This window comes from Cricetulus griseus, chromosome 3 (genome assembly GCF_003668045.3).
Source record: "Cricetulus griseus strain 17A/GY chromosome 3, alternate assembly CriGri-PICRH-1.0, whole genome shotgun sequence".
NCBI classification, from domain to species: domain Eukaryota; kingdom Metazoa; phylum Chordata; class Mammalia; order Rodentia; family Cricetidae; genus Cricetulus; species Cricetulus griseus.
Window position 1 is genome coordinate 85,921,388 of NC_048596.1, and position 18,993 is coordinate 85,940,380.

General features: G+C 46.2%; 1 protein-coding gene across 1 annotated transcript in view; it reads right to left on the bottom strand.

Annotated features, from left to right (window-relative positions):
* The window catches only part of LOC113830639 (protein inscuteable homolog), a 119,710-nt gene extending 107,896 nt beyond the window's left edge, over positions 1-11,814 (bottom strand). Inside the window, exon 1 of the mRNA XM_027410136.2 lies at positions 11,719-11,814. Coding sequence (XP_027265937.1) covers positions 11,719-11,814 — 96 coding nt within the window. The remainder of the gene's footprint in view (positions 1-11,718) is intronic.
* Positions 11,815-18,993: the final 7,179 nt, after the last annotated feature.

An 18,993-nucleotide genomic window follows, 5' to 3' on the forward strand; every position in this document is an offset into this window, starting at 1 on the left:
TCTGCTTAAATATGTGCTTTTCCAAACTGTTCTTGGAGCTCCTTCATCATCTCTTACATTTCTACATAGTACTGAGAACTGTGTTTGCCTCCTGAATATGACCTGTTGACTGTCCTCCTAAACCAAAAAGCAAATCCTGCAAGGGCTTGACACTGACATTTGCCCACTCCTGCTTCTCGGGTGTCTCGAGCAATGCACAATCCATAGCAGATGCTAAGCAGATGATTGAATAGATGTGAGAGTGAGTAAGTGAGTAAATGAGTCTGTAACTTAGACCCTTGGCACCCTGGGCATTGTTCCAGGATGTTGCTATCTGATGGGGCTGCTATTGTCCTCTCCTGCTCAGTTCCAACCCTGTCTACTGCAGCAGATGGACAGCACACATTTGGGGACTTTTGTAAATGACAGTCCTCAGAAAACTGAAAAGACAGCAGCCTCTGTAGAGGTGCAGCCAGGGCTAGCACTGCCTTGTTTCTAAATGCCATATTTTAAAGCTTGTTCTCCCTACACCTCTCTACAAATTCCATGAGACTGAAGGGCAATCAAGCTAGAAAAATGAAAATAAAAACAGGGTGCCCCAGAGGAAGCTGTTTGTCTTTTTCTTTGGGTAGTGAGCCCTGACCTCCTCCACAGATCCCTGAAGCCTCTTTACATCCACCTGGTTAGTAGGTTGAAGAGCCAGTTCCCTAAGCTATCATGGGAGGGAGGTCAAGAAAGTGGAGGACAAGAAAGGAGCCAGGAAAAGGAAGCAAGGAAAGAGAGATGGCCAGCAGGAAAAGAGCAGAGACAGAGAAAACACTGCCACACTAATCAACAGTAGCCAGCCAGTATGGTGAGAACCCCTCATGTCTCCTTACCTGGGCCTCTGGGCTGTGAGGACAATGGATTAAGATAAGATAAGTCAAGGGAGGAGGAAACCCTCAGCTTTGAATGCCGCATATAAATCCAACATCCACTTTGTGTTTTGTTGGTCGTTGACTGGGTAGGTGGCAGATGGGTGGGCGGGAGGGTGACCAGAAGAAGAGGAAACAGATTGATGAGTGACAGGAGAGTGAGGAATGCAGGAATGATTGTGCCAGAGGGACCATGTGGCCTATCCTAGTGTGTGACTTCTTTACAAGGGATGCCGGCTGGCTCTGTCCGCCCAGTTCTCTGTGTTCTCTTTACATCCAGCAGAGTTGCAGGTTGGCAGCTGCTGACCCACATATTCACTCAGAATACTGGGCTGCTCCAGGGAGCCTTCCTATGGTGGTAATGATCTTTCACCCCACTCATAATCAACAAACCAGAGATGGGGAAACAGAGAGGCCCGAGCTCAGGGAAACCACTGGAGTTCAGCTGCCTTCTCCAGAGCACTCCTTGGAGCTATGCAGGAATGTGATGTCACCTGATCACTATCTCCACAAATCTCCTAGATGCTGTATAGTCCAAGCCATCTTTCTGGTTGCTCAATAACACCTCATTCATTCATTCATTTACTCATTTACCCATCTAGCCATTCGCTTAACAGGTCCCTGTGGCATGTGTCAGTAATGTGCTGCTACTAACTAGGATGAAACAATGAACAAAAGTGAAATGTCCCAGACAGCACAGAGCACCATGAAAATAAAATAAGATGTATTGATTATTACAGCAAAACAGGAGATCCCGGCTGTGATGAGACCTTGAAGGAGACACAGTGTGCTTTAAAACTTTATAAAATATGATTTGATCTAGTCATGGAGGTCATGTATATGAAGATTGAACTGAGGGAGAAGTAGAAATTTGGCGTGTGAGGAGAGGAAGGAAGAATATTATAAGCAGAGGAGCACCCCTGGAAAAGGCCTATGGCTATAGGAACAAAGGAACAAGCCTGAGATAGGGCCACTGAGACAAAGCAGTGAGGGGAGAACTGTGTGGGAAGATGGGAGCAGGGTGACACAAACGAGACCTAGTGTGGCTTACCTAGGAATTTGATCTTTATCTCAAAATCAGTTGAAAGCCACTGAAGTGTTTTGAATTAGAGAAATGACAAAACCGGAATTAAAGTCCCCTCTGGCTGCTCTGTGAAGAAAAACTGGAAGGCAGACAGTACGGACATATTGTCCCTCAGGTGTTTAGAGTGGTTAACTGGAAGATGCTGTGAAGACGGAGATGTGATGGACTTAGGGATACATCCTAACATCAACACGCATGGGGATGGCTGAGCTGGGCTTGGAGCAGAGAGGTGATGAGGATGATGGCTTCATCGCTCTGGCTTTTGCAGCTGTAGAAACTGAAAGGTCATTCAGTGAGATCTAAAACACCTGGTGAGGAAGTATCGGGTGTTCCATGCTGAATATGTTGAGTTTGACAGGCCTTGGAGACATCAACCAGTGAGACCCCTCGACTGCCTTTCTGCCCCTTTCTGTATTCATCAATTGCTGTATAGTATTGACTCCACCTGAGTCTCCATACTGACTCAGCTCAGACCCCTGTAATTATTCCAGGTATAATTAAAGCAATATCCTGGATCTCTCCTGTCTAACTTCTCCTCCTCACATGCAAGTCTTTTTAAATAGCATCTGCTGAAAGAGGCCTGCGCTGAATCACCCTAACCCTAACATAGCCATGTCCTGTTACTCTCTACATTAGGCTCAATAGGTTATTTCTTCTAAAAGAAAAAAAAACCACTTAGTATCATTTTGTGTTGGTTTACTGCAGAAGGAAATAGACATACATGTCTTAGCTCTGCCAAGAAACAATATACACCAATAACAAGGGCACATGTTGCCCGCAATTGGGATTCTAAATCCCATCACCCCATAAAAGAAGCCTGGGGTCTTCAAACAAATGGCTAATTCCAAGATGGAATAAGGAAGGATCAAAATAAACTATAACTCGGAGACTCATGTAAACGAATGGAAAATTAACAGAAGGCAGCTTACAGCAGCCTCTACTGACTGAATCTGAGATCATGTGACCATCAAAGCTAAAATAAATACAACACTTAATTCATCCAATGAATTAAAAAGATATGAGACCCCCGTGAAGGAGGAAAGGGAGCAATAGTGGGTGGGAGGAAATGAATGATCTTTCTTATAATAGAATAACAATATATAAATATAGAGAGAAATAAATATAAAAAATAATGATTTCAAACTAGTGACTGATAAATCACTATAAGTTTGATGACAAATCTGGCATGTATATATTCTCAAAACATCTCTCCACAAATTACTTGTTAACTTTAAGAGGAAAAAACAGCAATTTCACTGTAGAAAAATTGATAGATATCACCCAAAGTGAGCAATGACAGCCTCCATCACGAGGTGCCAAACAAGTCCTATTCTGGGCTTTTTGAAATAAAGACCCAAGACAACACAGTTGCCTGCCCAAATCATACAGCCTGACTCCAGCTACACAGACCACCAAACATCCAAAATAGAGGATGTTTAACGTAGTAACCACCTGTACTGTTCAAAACAAAGGGACCAAGAGAAATAAAGCAGAGAACACTAACAAGACTTGATAGCTAGAAGTATCTACAGACTAGATCTGGAACGAAGATGGTATAGCGACAAAAAATGGTATCAGGTCTGTAATAGATAATCTTTATTGTCAACTTGACTGAAACTGAAATCAGCCGGGAGACACACTTCTGGGCATGTCTATGAGGAAGTTTCCGGAAAGGCTTAACTGAATAATTAAGACGCCTAAATACAAAGAGGGAGCCGGAAGTAAGATAAGCACAAGCATCCACTTTCTCTGTCACTGAACTCACATCTTCACCATTCCAATAAACTCCATCCCCTCAAATCATGAGAATGCCACAGCTATGAGAAAGGCAATGGACATGGCACAGCCTGCCCTGAGATAGGAAACTGTCCTTTCTCCAAACACACACTGAACTATTTAGGGATAAAGAGGGGTGTGTCTCTAATTCATTCTGTGATTGATAAGAAATATGAAAAATTGATATGCATTCACACAGTTAATAAGAAACATATTGTGGTAATGTATTTATAGCCATGAGTTATAAATTATACAATCAATAAAAATGCATATATAAGTGAGAAGGATATATTTTCATGTTATTGGAGAGAAAAGAAAGCAGAATGGTTTAAAAAAAAAAAGATACGCCATACAGTCATCTGAAAACAGGATAAAGAGGAATTTCTGATCTAGTCTTATAGATTTTAATTAAGTTTAATATAATGTTAAAATTCAAAGTGACATAAAATAGTAAGCACCTAATAAACAATGAATGAGTAAGTGAGCTCCCTTTGGACTACAACCTTTCTATTGAAAATGTCCTGTGCCTTCCCTGTAAACATGTGAGAACTGTCTGGGCAGATGAGCATGGCATCACAGCATCATGCCCAATACTCTTTTGAAGCTCTCTGCATAGTCTCCTGTGTCATTTCCATCACTAATGAACACTCACACCACATGCTCCAGCCATAGTAACTTAAATTCCCCCCCCAAGCTTACAACTAAGAAAAGCTTAGTGGGGACTGGGGAAATGACTCAGTGGATAAGCACTTGCCATGCAGGAATGAGGACTGGGGTTTGGATCTCCAGCACCACATGAAAGCCAGATGGGCACGACAGCCCACTTGTAATCAGTGCCCAGTAGGCAAAGACAGGATCCCCAGGGAAAGCTTACTAGCTAGACTAGCTAATGAGTAAACTCTGGGTTCAGCAACTTAGTAAAGAATATGGAGAGTTATGTGTCCACACACATGTGAACACAACACACACACACACACACACACACACACACACACACACACACACACACACTCACAGCCCAGCGCCTTAGCACATGCCAGTCCCCCTCTTCACTTTCTAGAACTTATTATCTTTCAGGATGAAGATCATGAGTGTCCATCTCTGGAAAGGCCTCTCTGATGTGCACAGCCGGAGATGACCTGGCCTGTATGGACCATATCCAACAGATGGGCCTCTGTGTGTCCATGTCTGTCTTGTCACATGGTGGATGATGACTTAGGGACTAGGATGCTCCTTTGTCCCTTTATTTCATGCTTTGCCTGGGGCCTAGCACAACAAATGATCTCAACTAATATGTCAGACATGAATTAGTGACTTAGTACTGACTGAACAACTAGATTTGTCTCTGAGTTCTTTATCCTCAAACTGTACAGAGGGGCAAGGGAAATATGCCTGTCTCTCATTCTACACAGAAGAAAGGAGACATGGGAAAGGTAAGATAACAGAAGCTCAGAGGCTCAGGAGAACTGGTATCTGCCTCTCCTGCAGTCTAGTGTTCTTTCATGAAGTTGGATGGGACAGGAAGCAGGGAGATTGTCTTTCAGGGTTTGTTTATTCTACACCAAATGCTAGGTTTCTAATAACCTGCCTGCTTCTGTCATCACTGCTCTAATAAAGCATCCATTTTATGGGTCAGCAAACTGAGACTAAGCATCAGGTTTTTCTTTCTGTCTGCAAAGCTTATGTCCTTTTCCTCTCACATTGTCAATGTGTGCTACACACCTCTGACTCCATTAGGATGAATGGCCTGGATTAAATAGTCCATCCCACAATGGCATCTTTTAAACCATCAGGGCACACAAGCCCACAATGCAGCTCACACTCTCAGACCACAGGCCACACTTCGAAGCATTTCCAAACCAAGCTATTTGGTTTGTAAGACTAGCCTTCCATTTCTCCAGTGCAAACTGAACACTATACACAATTACTCAGCCAAACTGCTGACGCCGACAGACACTGCATCACGCCTGGCAGAATCATGTCTGCCCAGAAACAACCTCAGGGGATATGGGACACCCCAGAGCTTGGCACTGGGGGTACCTAGTGTTGGAGGAGGGGAGTTTGGACTGACTAGATGATGGAGTTTTGGTGGGAACTACATTCCAAGAACAGAGATTGCTCCAGGGACGAATAAAACCATCGAAGCCCAGTGTTGCACCCCCCCCCCACCACCACCACCATGATGTTGGCTGGGAGATTCTCACCTGTCCTGTGACATGTTCCCTCACCATTTACCCCTGTGACCCAGGAAGTGCTTATCCCTATCTGAGGCTGGAAAGGGCAGGGATGCTGCTCAGCCATGAAGCTGGTGATACTCACTTCCTGGTACCAGACAAAGACAAGCCCTCAACCCCTCCCCTAGTTTACCTGAAGGGGCAGTCCCCTCCCCCCACTCAGGCTTCCAAAATGGGGAGAGTTGTCTATTCTACTCAATGGCCAGTAGCCATCCACTGCAGACTCCAGAGTGGCAGACCTGGCAAGGAATATGGCTGGTTCTGGCCTGGAGCTTAACTGACCTAGCTATGCTTCAGTTCCCTTGTGTCTAAAATGCAAGCACCCATTCCAGAAGGTGTCCTAGAGGTTTCATGAAACAAAAGATTCAAAGAGCCAAAACCAGAGAACTGCCTTTTACCAGATATTAAGTGTGGAAACTTAAGTGGACTTCCCGCTCACAGCCCACACATTCTGATATCCCACACCATGCTCTCTCTGTGTGTGTTGAAGCCTGCTTACCAGGTCAAGTTTCAATGTCTGGAAGCCAAGAGAGCACAACCAGAATGAATCCGCGGCAGAGGTGCAATCTCCTCTTTGAGGTTACATCCATGCAGAAAAGAACAAAGCTACTACACCTTACCCAGTAGCAGGCCCAGAGTATTTCTTCTTTCTCCTCTCGTGATCAAATGCTTCTCATACAGTTAGCCTTGAACACGAGCAATGGCCACCACCTTAGTGGACTTAGAGCACTTCTGGAGAAGCAGTCACCACACAGGGCCGAAACAGTTCACCATCAGGCACTCTAACCACTGCCCTGTGCAAGCATGGCCCTGGTGTGGGAATTTTCCCCAAACACAGCAGCCTCTACAAGTAAAATGATCCCTCAGAAGGAAGAAGAGCTTTCACCAGCTTTGTGATAGCCTGAGCCCTGCCCTGAGAGCCTACCAGTAACAAATGGCTTTCTGACTATCTGACTAACTTGGGACCCCTTCTGGAGAAAGAGATGGGGCCATACACCATCCTGTAGCCTCAAGACTGAGGGGAGGAGGCAAGTTAACCCCCCATAGGCCCCTGCACACTCTGAACTCCCACATTCTTCATTCCAAACTCTGTGTCCACATGGCCTTAATCATGTGGAGGGAAGCAGGGCTCAGACCCAAGAGACACAGACCTCCCCACAAAGCCCTGGGCAAGGCAGGGTCACATGAGGAAGGGGCAGTCATGGGGCCATGGCCAGGTTTAGGGCAAGGATCAAACCCCTTTGGGCACCCAGACACTAGGGCTTTTGAGACACAGAGGGGCTGGCAGCTGAAGCCCTCAGAGCAGGGGTGCTGATCAATGCCCCAATTCATTCTAGACAATCCCCATTGTCTGAACCAGCACAGAGATAGCCATTATCTCCACCAGCCACTAGGAAGAAAAGTCCCAATACATGGTACCAATCAGAGCTCGAGCACAAAAGTCACAACTGAGACACAAGGATTAAAAATCAGATGAAATATTTCCAAGTGGGACTGTCTCAAAAAGAAAGAAAGAAAGAAAGAAAGAAAGAAAGAAAGAGAGAAAAGGAAGGAAAGGAAGGAAGGAAGGGAGAAAGAGAGAGAGAAGAGAGAGAGAGAAAGAAAGAAAGAAAGAAAGAAAGAAAGAAAGAAAGAAAGAAAGAAAGAAAAAGAAAGAAAGATAGAAAGAAAGAAAGAAAGAAAGAAAGTCGAAACAACGTGGCTCAATCTTGGAGACTAGCAGAATTCTTGATTGGTGGTTATTCTTTTATTATTCTCATTTCTTCTATAAAGTATAATGGAATTTCCAGTTAAATAAATGTAGTCTATACAGTTGTTAAAGTAGAAATCAAAGCTCAAGTGATGACTTTTTAACTTAATAGAATGGAGCAGTGTGATATGCTGGGAGTTTCCCAGAAACCAGAGTGAGAAGGGAAAGATGAAAGGAAAAATACTTCCTTCTCTTTGCAGCAAACCTGCTGAGGTAGCCACAGCCAGCCTTTATTTATTCATCTTTAAGGGTCAGATCTAGGATTGAACTTCAGGAAAGATAGACCCTAGTGGACCTCTCTGGAATGATTATTCCTGGATCATTCCCATTTCCAAAGAATGAACATCAACCTTAAGGACAGATTACAAACAAGAAATCTCTCCTAACTTCCCAACCAAAGAAGCACATGGAATTTGAACACATCCCAGAAGCCTATGGAGGAGAGAATGGCCAGGGCAGAAGGGCTCTAGAAGTCATAATGAAATAAACATAACGGAAGTACCAGCCCCTGGCACTTGGGGGCACTCAGCTTTCCAAGCACTGTTATTGGTGCTCTCAGTGGTCTCCACATAACTGCAGGAGGAGAAAGTGTGGAGTGTAAAGAAGGCTGACTCCCCAGCAGCTGCAGGCAGGGTGACTAAAACCCAAGAACAGAAGGAATGGATCCAGGCCCATTCCCATCCCCAGCCCAGCCCCACAGTCTGGCTGCACTTCTACAACGGGATGAATCTAAGCCATAAATGTGAGTCTGGGGCAAGCTATGGGTGCTGAGGTTCACTCACACCTTCTTTAGCCCATTTTGCTGGTAAGATAAGCCTTCTCCTCTCTAACTGAGCAACTGCTGTCTTTTCCACCTAGCCCTTAAGGTCAAACAAAGGGTGCTCTGTGGCTGGACTCCATTGACAGACCTAGCACAGATGAGATAAGATACACAAAGGCATCATATCACCTCCTGCCTTAATCCCCAGCCGAAGCCCCCAATGGAAAGTATTTCCCTACTGAGGCCAGGTTTCTGAACCCATTTTTCAGAGATGCCCAATGACAAGTACAGAAAATAAAGGGGGGGGCTCTAGAGGCAGATGCCAGGGTCAATTCAAGGCAGGTAGTTTTACATACACATTTACAACAAGGATGCATGCTACATACGCCATTTGCCTTGGGTGTACAGTCTGCGTGGAATGGTGCTGCACTGTTAGTGCACATGTATGAGTGTCCCTGTGTGCCATCCCCCACCCCTGCGTCTTCTGATTATGAAAGTGAAGTTCCGCTCCTGACCCTGTAGAGTAAGGGCTATCAGAATCCTGTTCACTCTATATTGGATGAGCTTTAAGCTCCAGTGTGGCCCAAAGCCCTGAGAAACCAAAGCTGCCTGACCTACAGGCAAGGCACCCCAGTTGAGGACAACAGCTGGGGACAAATCGGGTCACCCTAGAAAGTGTCAGTTCAAGTATCTATTGCTCCTTATCCACTTTCTACCTTCTGACCTTATCAGTCATCTACACTGGCAGGTACCCTCCCTCTAGACCACTTCCTGTGTCCTACACAGAGGCACTTCACTTCCACTGGCACAGCTGGACCCACCTGTGTGCCACAGACACAGCAGCCACCTGTGAGCATGCTCCAAGCCCGCCACACACATGCTAAAAAATTCCACATGCTGACACTCTGTGCTAGACACAATCCCTCCCACTGACACCCCCTCCTACAAATAAACTCTCACACTGACACAATCACACCTGCTACGCTAGAGGTCACAATTAACGCCAGCAGCTCCAGCCTCAGCCCCTGAATCCAACCACAGGAGCTAGCCATCCCCTCTGCTTACTTACTCTGAGCTTACAAGGTTACAACAAGGCAGAATGCGGGTGTGTGCAGAGGCCAGCGATGGGCGGCAGCACACAGCAGCTGGAACTCCAGAGGCAAGGCACAAAGTGGCCTCGGGGCCGGCGCTGCTGGAGGCGGCCCCGCTGCCACCCCCCCACCCCCACCCCGCACCCCAATCCCAGGCTCTTCCCTAGCGGTGTACTCCCAGCCAAATGTTTGTCCTGCACCAAGCACCGTGGCCTGCCAGGCTCCGCCGAGGAGCTAGGGCTATTTCGGAGCCCCTGGCCACAGTGGAGACTGCGTGCTGTCATCTGTGGGAGCTCTGGAATGGGGACGCGGTCGGGTCTAATTAGAGACCCAGCTCACCCCTGGGCTGGGCCATCACCCAGAGCCACCAGAGACGGCCAGGCGAGGGCGCCCACATGTGTCCCGCATGCCAACATCTGGAGAGGGGAAGGGACTGTGCTGCTACAATCAGTTTCCTGAAGCAGAAATAAAACAAGGAGAGGTTTGGGCGCAATTCACATCCCTAAGAAGGGCACAGCCTCACGGAGCAGCCCCAAACGCCAGGAATGTGACTGGATTTGTTCACTACAGGTGCTTCCCTTTGGAAACTCAGTTACCCACTTAAGTCACCCTCCACATCACAGACCTGCCAAAAATGACAGGGGGTATTATTGATGAGACGCCTCCCCACCTCACCCTCAGCCTGGGCTCCATGTCAGATGGCTAAGTCCACGGAAGTCTGGTCCAGGTCCAAAAGCTCTGGAATGCTACATTTTTAGACTGAAAGGAAGCTTCTAGTTCATTCCATCCAATGCCTTCCACCCTGCTATGAATCCCAAGGGCCTAAAGAGCCTATGCCTTCATAGACTGCCAAGAAAAGACAATTGTCCTCCACCTGGGGCCCTGATGGGAAGTTTGCAGGTTTGATCACATTATACGTTCTGGGAGAGCAGGCTCAGCATCACCTCTATGGTACAATGTCCTGCATCTCTTCCTTGATGCTAAACACTTCTGTTCCTTGCTTCAGGTTCTGTTTGGCACAGCTGCTGCCTGGCCTTGGGAATACCACAGCTTTGATGTCAAATCACCCACAGGGGAATCAGGGCTCTGCAGGTGGCCTAGTCATTCCCAGGATAAGCCAATTTCAATTCCAGCCTGCTTCCATCCAGACAGCAGGACTTTGGACCCAACTGTGTTGAGAGGACTTCAATACCATATCCTCCGGTCTGTTTCCTTCCCTGGAACAGGGCTGGGGCCTCTAGGAGACATTGGCTGGGTGTGGACATTACATTACACCTTCCTCATGTGGGAAGTTTGCAGAATCTTTTCTCCATGTGCTCCTGGTATGTTAAGGAGTATGCAAATAACCTGGATTCTGTCCTCCCTCTACTACATCCTAGCTGTGTCTCAGCCATGTCACCCAACTGCTCTGAGCTTTAGTTTTCCCAAGTATATAATGCAATCATAACCAGATCTGCCTGCCCATGAGGCATTAAAAGTCTGAACCTTCAGGGATGTGAAGTGGCCAGGAAGGCTAAGATGGTTTATAGCATGTCAGAAGTGAGATTTAGGTCTTAAACAGCATCTCTGTTAGCAAGAGGTCTCAGAGTGCTTTTATTCTGAGACAATCTTGCACCTATATTTAAGAGTAAGAAGAATCACTTAGCTTGCTACATGTATTCTTTAGGCACTTGTGGTTAAGGCTCCAACCCAACCTACACACAAGCATACCACACACACACACACACACACACACACACACACACACACACACACACACAGAGAGAGAGACATATACACACATGCATACACCATACATATACAGACCTAAACACATACATACACATACACAAATACATACATATATATACAGAGACACATATGTACATATGTATATACACATGCAAACCCATAAATACACAAAGACATAAACATACATACAGACACACAAAGACAGAGACACCCAAACACACATATATGCACACAAACATAAACACATATATATGCATAACATACATACCCATACACAGGAATACACATAAGTACACACAGAGACACATACACATGTATACACAGACACACATAGATGTACATGCACACTCACACATGTATGCACACAAATACATACATATATCCGTCCCAGATACCTACAACACAGCACAGCCTCCTGGACTCCTGGGCTCCCCATACGCCCCAGTTGCCTGGACCTTCTCTGGTGGATTCGCCATCCCCTGAGGGCCGCCTCATGGTTTCAGTTTGGGCTGTAGTGATTCAGGTATCTTTACAGAGGTCCCTGTGAGCAGCTCCATTCTCTCCACCCATCCTTTTGGACCATGGCTGATGAGGCCTGAAGGACTAATCAGGACTAAGGCTTCCACAGGAGCTCAGAGTTAAAGTATCCTCCCTTTTATTTACCCCTTCCCCTCTGCCTGCTTGGCTTCCCCAGCACTGCCCTGCTTAATTCTTAATGGAAATTCCATCCCCTTTGGAGGCTCTCCCTGGCTCAGCAAGCCCAGGCATGAGCCAACAGCAAACCCCACCCAGGGAGAAGGGGGCCTGCCTGGCCATATATGCACATACAAATGTTCACATACACACGGGCAGAGACAGTCACAAAGTCAGAGTCTGCCCCAGACACAGCCACACACTGGAGGAGGGCAGGATCCAAGTTACTAAAGTTACACACACTACTCAGGGCTGTTGCTTCTCTAAGCTTCCTACCAGCACTAAGTTCAGTTCATCCCCATTTTACACACAAAGAAACTGAGGCAGAGGAATCAAGTAGCTCGTGTGAGACATCTGGTAATCAGCCCAACACATGAACACCAGGAGCTGTGCAAAGAGGCACATGCTCATTGTTCATGCATTTTGCAACTGTGACAACTTTTTGCAGATGTCATTCCCATTACACAGGCAGGGAAAACTGGAGGCCAGGTGACTCAAATCATCCATCTGGCCTCACGGCTGGCGGTATAAAGGGTGTTGTAGCTTGGATGTGAACTGTCTCTCACAGGGTCAGTGTCTTCAGCTTGGTGCTGTTTTGGGAGCCTGTGGGGCGATAAGGGTTGGGGCCTAGCTAGAGCACTAGGTTGGTAGAGGACCTAAGGGCTATAGTCTAGCCCCACATTTAGCGCTTGATCACTCTGGCCCTCTGCTTCCTGGTCTACAGAGATAAGCTGTGGGGAACCCCAACCTCCCCTGCTCTTCAATGCCTTCCCCACATTGGTAGACTGTACCCTCAAACCATGAGCCAAAGCAAGTATTCCTTCCCTGTAGTTGCTCCTTGTTGGGAATTTTGGTGACAATGACAAGGAAAGTAACTAAAAAAGAGGCACAGAGATGTTTCAGAGAACCCCCATAAGTGCACAGGACACACAATAAGGAGACAGACACACACACATACCCTAGGTATAATCACAGATAGTTTATGCCACCTAACCAAATTAGGAATCTGGGAATTGTCCAGAGTTGCATCAGACAAATGTCCATTCTAGCTTGACTTCAGGTCCTCCTCCTCGCAAAGGGTCTAGCCTCCATCCACCAGTCCCACACATTGCTTACATGTTACTTCCAGAAGCACAAGTTCACACCCAAATGGGTGAAAGACTTTACCTTTACAATCACTCAGCCAAGTCTATGCCAACCCCCAGGCTTGGTTTGAGTCCCAGCTTCCCCCATATTCCCTTCTTGGTCTCTGAAAGAAGGCCCAGCACTGCTACATCCTCTTGATTTAGTCGGAAGGCACATGGCAAGGAGCCCTCAGAGAATCTGAATACTGCCCACGGGCTGCTCAAAATTGCTCGCAAGCCCACAGCATGAGATGTGCTCTGCAGACCCCAGATGAGACTGGAGAGAGCCTGTGGGAGCTCATAGCATGGCAGTGGACCGTTAACATCATATCAAACAGAGCCATGCTTCAATGAGATGGTAGAGAGGAGGAAGGGCTCAGCAATGACACAGGGCAACTAGCAGTCCTCCGCCTGAATTACTGAGAAAGCAAGATCAGTAGAGTTCAGCAGCTCAGGAGCTCAGGCGCTGCCAGAAGTTTCCCTGCTACACTAGCAGCATCTGGGCAAGAGATGCTCATCCTCCCAAGCACCCCCAAAACCGCATGCCCAGGAAGGCCTGAGTATAGCTTTGCAGGGCAGCCGGAGAGAGGGGTTTGTAATCCTCAATATCATTTATCTAGTTACTCCAACCACGTATCTAAGCAAACACCTCACAGGAGAAAGGGTCATTTGGGCTCATAGTGTGACGGAGGCAGTTTATTGTGGTGCAGAAGGCATAGTAAAAGACTCTGTCCATTGTGGCAGCGTCTTGCAGTATGGAAGAAGCTGATTGGTGGTGGCAGCAGTGTGCAGTTGGTATGCCTCATCGCCTCACATCTTGATAGGAAAGAAAACAGGCAGGGAGTGGGACCAGGCTGTAAAACCTCAAGGCCCCCACCCCTTGTAACCTACTTCTTGCAGTGAGGCTATACCCCCTAAAAGTTCCACAATCTACCAGTGACACCAGCAGGAAGCAAAGTATTCAAACACATGAGGGTATGGGAGACCTTTCACATTCAAAACACAACACCCCCACAATCAGATCAGGAAGGGCAGTTATGGGGGCAGTGGCTCTAGGAATGGGAGACTCGACCCAGTAATTGACATTTCTGAGGAATTCATTTGGAAACTACACTTAAGAAATTGCCTTCTAGAATAAGAGAAAGTCAGGGGGTCAGTTCATCTCAAATCTAAATTTCCAACTGAACTTGCAAGTAAGGAATCCAGCCTTGAGGACAATTAGTCCTTTACATTATCCAGCCACCTTGCTAGTTTCTGTGTTACCCATGCTGACTGCTGGTTGATTTTCCTGGACCCTGCAATGGCCTCTGTTTCAGCATACAAAAGTAGTATCTCCTACCCTGTCTTCCATCAGCACAGAGGTTATCAAGATGAGGCACCTGCACAGAAATAGCTATGGACCAGACAGGCTTTCAGGACTGGAAATAGAGTCAGAAGGTTATGGTGGTGGCAGCTGAACTGACAGCTCAGCCCACAGAGAGAAGAGATAGACCAGGGTCCTGTTACAGTCTCCTGTCCTGAATCTCCCCTGTATCCCTGAGACACACACATAGAGATGCTGCTCAGCATCAGAGAGAGAGAGAGAGAGAGAGAGAGAGAGAGAGAGAGAGAGAGAGAGAGAGAGAGAGAGAGAGAAACAGAAATACTGAAAACCCATCAGCACCAGGACCACCTATAACAAAATAGTCTAGGAGAGGGGATTTCCAGGAGGCAAGCAGTATGAAATGACCCATTTAAAGGCTCACTAAGCCTACAGAGCTCCTGCTCTAGCTCTGAGGCCCTCTCAGGAGTATGCTTCCTTCCTTCCTTCCTTCCTTCCTTCCTTCCTTCCTTCTTTCATTCCTTTCTTCCTTCATTTTTCCCATACACTGTCTCTATTTCTATCACTATCCATGTGACCCTGGTCCAGTTCCTTACTTTGAGATACAAGAACCTGGGAATCTAAGCAGGTGCTCTTTGGACTCAGATCTCTGCCCATAAGAAAGTTAGTCTTCCAGTAGATTTTGTTGGAGGTCTGATTACCCCATTTGATAGAATTATGGATTCTAATGATGAAACTTGCATAGGTTTCTGTGGAACAAAAGCCTAGAAAAGAACCTGTAGATTGAATAGTGATGCTGGTGTGATTACAGAAGGGGAAGTTTTGGTGCCATTATTTCGTTGTTTGGTGTTGGACTTTTAATCAGTTGAAATGTATTTCTGTCCCACAATGTAAGTTTCAATAAAAGTTTGCTTCATTGTCTAGTAAAAAGAAAAAAGAAAGAAAGTTAGTCTTGCTCATTGGAAAGAGGGGTTTATGTGGACTCCAGGTCACCATTCACCTGCTGACTCTGAACCTCTGAGGAGACCTAGGTGTTAAGTCTCAAACCCTGGGATAATTGCTGAGGTTCCTGATAACATATCAGAGTGAACCTGGCCACCAGTTTCTCCTGGCATCACTCAGTCCTTACCTGTCATGGAGTCTTCCTGGCTTGCATACCCTGGCCCCCTACCCTGAACTCTTAGTGCATGGAGCTGGACTGTTCTTCCCTATATAATCCAGATATTTTGGTTACCTGCCTTTTTTATATTTTCGCTGTCTTAGCTGCCGCACTTGGTTCCCCTCTCTGTAGGCTTGGTAAGCCTTTAAATGTGTTTTTTAAATATCACCTGTCTTCTCTGAAAAATCCCCTCTCCTAGACTATTTGGTTATAGGTGACCCTGGTGCTGCCAGGTTTTCAATCTTTCTGCCCCTCCTCTCCCTCTCTCCCTCTTTATCACTCATTCTCTTCCTTCCTATCTCCCTCTCTGCCCCTCATCCTTCCCTCCCCCTCCCCATGCCTTAACTCCTGCCAGGATTTTACATTCTTTGCTTGAACTTGGCCATGGTAGGAGTATTTATTTACACCACAGACCTGGACAAATACTGTTTAGTCTCGCTCTGTTCAGTCGTGCTTTGGAAAGCCTGTTATTAACCACTCACTGGCTCCACGCAGGGCAGGCAGGTCTTGGTTTTCAAGCACTCCATGCAATTTTGACACAGGCTAACTTTGAAAGTCAAGGATCTACAAACACATTCTATCTCAAACCCTCCTTTTGACAGATAGGGAAACTGAGGCTTAGTGAGAGGAAATGTGTCAGCCAAGGTCAGTGTGGCAGGCCCTTTGTGTGGTCAGGGGAGGAGGGCTGAGTGTCTGATTTCATAGCTCTGGAGTGAGGTCTGAGAATCTCCCTGTCCAATGGCACGCAGGCCACTCTGAAAACCACCATTGCAGAGTTGCATATTTGAGTGGTCACTCCCCATTTGGCATCATGTCTGAGGATAGAACATAGTGAAGAAAAAATGAAAATGGCAGGCATTCTGGGTTCTTCTTCTTCTCACTAGCTGGCTCTGTCTGAAGTTTGGAGGGTGAAGGGTTAAAGCTGTGCTTTAATAAGTCTTCCAGGTAATCCTGATGCCCACTAAGCTCTGAGTGACCCTGCTATAGCAGGAGAGGTTGTAGCTTCTGCCTCATAAATAATGGATCAAAGACACTTCAGGTCAGAGAAGAAAGCCCCACAGGGTGCAAGACCAGCACATAGAGCCAACAACCCTCCTTCCTACTCAGGTTCTTTAACCCCATGTCCTCATGGCCATAGGCTAAGCATGAATCCTAAGCTCTGACAGAATCCATTCCTCAGACATCTAAGGGCAACACCTTTCTGGAAACAGCAGGACCTCCTCAGCAGACACAAGCAGAGGAAATGCTACTTCTGACTGTCTTCATGCTTAATGGGAGGCAACTCGGTGGCCTTTTGCTGGCCCTTTCGCTTATTCTGTTTGGTCTGGGGATGGCGTTAGATGTCTTGATTCTAGAAGTTGCTTTGGTCTCATCAGCACTGAGTCCAGCATTTCCTCTGTTTCCCATGTTCCCCAGGTCCAGGGGAAAAGGGTAACTGAAGTAATGAGGTCTACTCATATCATTCCCACAGTCAAGAGTAGAGAAAGGGGGCTGGAAAGATGATTCAGAAGAGTGCTTGCTGCTCTTATAGAGGACCAGAGTTCAGTTCCCAGTTCCTAGCACCAAGGTTGAGTGTCCCACTCTGCTTTACTCCATCTCCAAATAACCTTACATCCCCAGGCATTCGTACACACACACACACACACACACACACACACACACACACACACACACACACACACAAAGCCAGTCATTAAAAAGAGCAAAGAGAGAACTGAATGCATATGTACTTAGTACTCAGCTAACTTTCTCTATTCTTACACAGTCAAGAGCCCCAGATCAGGAAATAGCTACTCACTACCAAGCAATTAAGACAACCCCTCTAAGACATCAACACAATGTAGGCTATCCCTCAGTGAGACTCTTCCCAGAGGATCCTAGGTTGTGTCCAGTGGACACAATTAAAGCTAATCATCCCAGTTCCCCGTAGCTGAACTCACCCAGAAGCAATGGAGTTCGGATAATATGGTCCAATGACAAGTTCCTCCAACACATTTCAGAGTAGGAAGCTGAGTAGAGGGCATACAGTACAAATGGGCAATAGCCGGAATCCAGAGAAAAAAACAAGACCCCATTCTTTCTAAATCTCCACAGTCTCCATTCCACTGAAGTCCCTCAGCAAAAGCACAGTTCCTTTCAGAAAGCCTTTAAAATTGCCATGATGGTCTTGAGGGGCCCAGATTTATAGCTGTAGCTAAGGGCCTGTCCAAGAGGGATCCAGGAACTTCAGTTATACTATCCTACACATCATGATAGGACATGAAAAATCTGACAATTTGAATAATTCAAAAGCCTTAGTGTCAACCCTGCAATCCATTATTAAGAGTGGATGGATGGTTGTCCAGAAATGATCTCTCTCACAGAAAAGACTTTCTTTTCTGCAAAGCCCAGAACTTTGTAGGAAAGAACAAAACTTAAGTTCCATGAAATTAGTACTATCCATAGTTTAAAAGGTCTGCCCTCCAGAATTTACTCATACCTAATCCCCATAAGAATGTGGAGGAGGCCTAGAGAGAAGCCTCAGTGTTTTTGGTTCAAATCCCCTAACTCATGTAAAGCCAGGTGAGGTAGCAAATTCTGCAACCCTACAGTGGGGTGGGGGGTGAAGAATCTTAGGAAGTTCAGGGCCAGCTATCCTGGTGTACACAGTGGAAAAACAACTACAGAGACCGTAGCTCAAACAAGGTGGAAGCACGGACCACACCTGAGGTTGTTTTCTGGCCTCTATCTGTGTACCATGGTACATACATGCCTGCACCCACACATACAAACACATGCATACATACACACATGGGCACATACCATAAACTCACAGACATAAAAGTTTCAAGCAAGAATGCTAAGACTACGAAAGGGTAAGAACATTCCCAAACAACTTACTACTTCAGAACATAATGACTTCACTAAAACTGAAGGAAACTCAGTTTATCAAGTATAATGAAGGCCTGGCATTGTGTGCATCAGTTAGGACATGACTGTGCTAGTCGGACCTTGGGATGCTCACAGACCAGTAGTAGAGAAAGATCTGGTGTTCAGAAGGAACACAGTTAGAAGCACAGAAGATTTACTATGTCAACCACTGAAAGAAGAGCACATATGCAAATGACTCTGGGGTAGGGATGTTGGGAAAATCTGTGAGGACTCTACTCTGATGGATGCCAATGAAATAGGAAGCAATAATATCAGTGATGGAGGAGGTCAGGGATGAGGAGACAACAGGAGATGGAAGTAAATGGAAAGTGAATGACTACAGACATGCAATATGACAATATGATTTGCAAGCAGCACTAAAGGCCTAATTAAGGCTCTTGGACTCTGGAATTTTAAAATGAGATAATCAATACCACTGTGTGTTTATCTTCAGTTGTGAAGGTCTT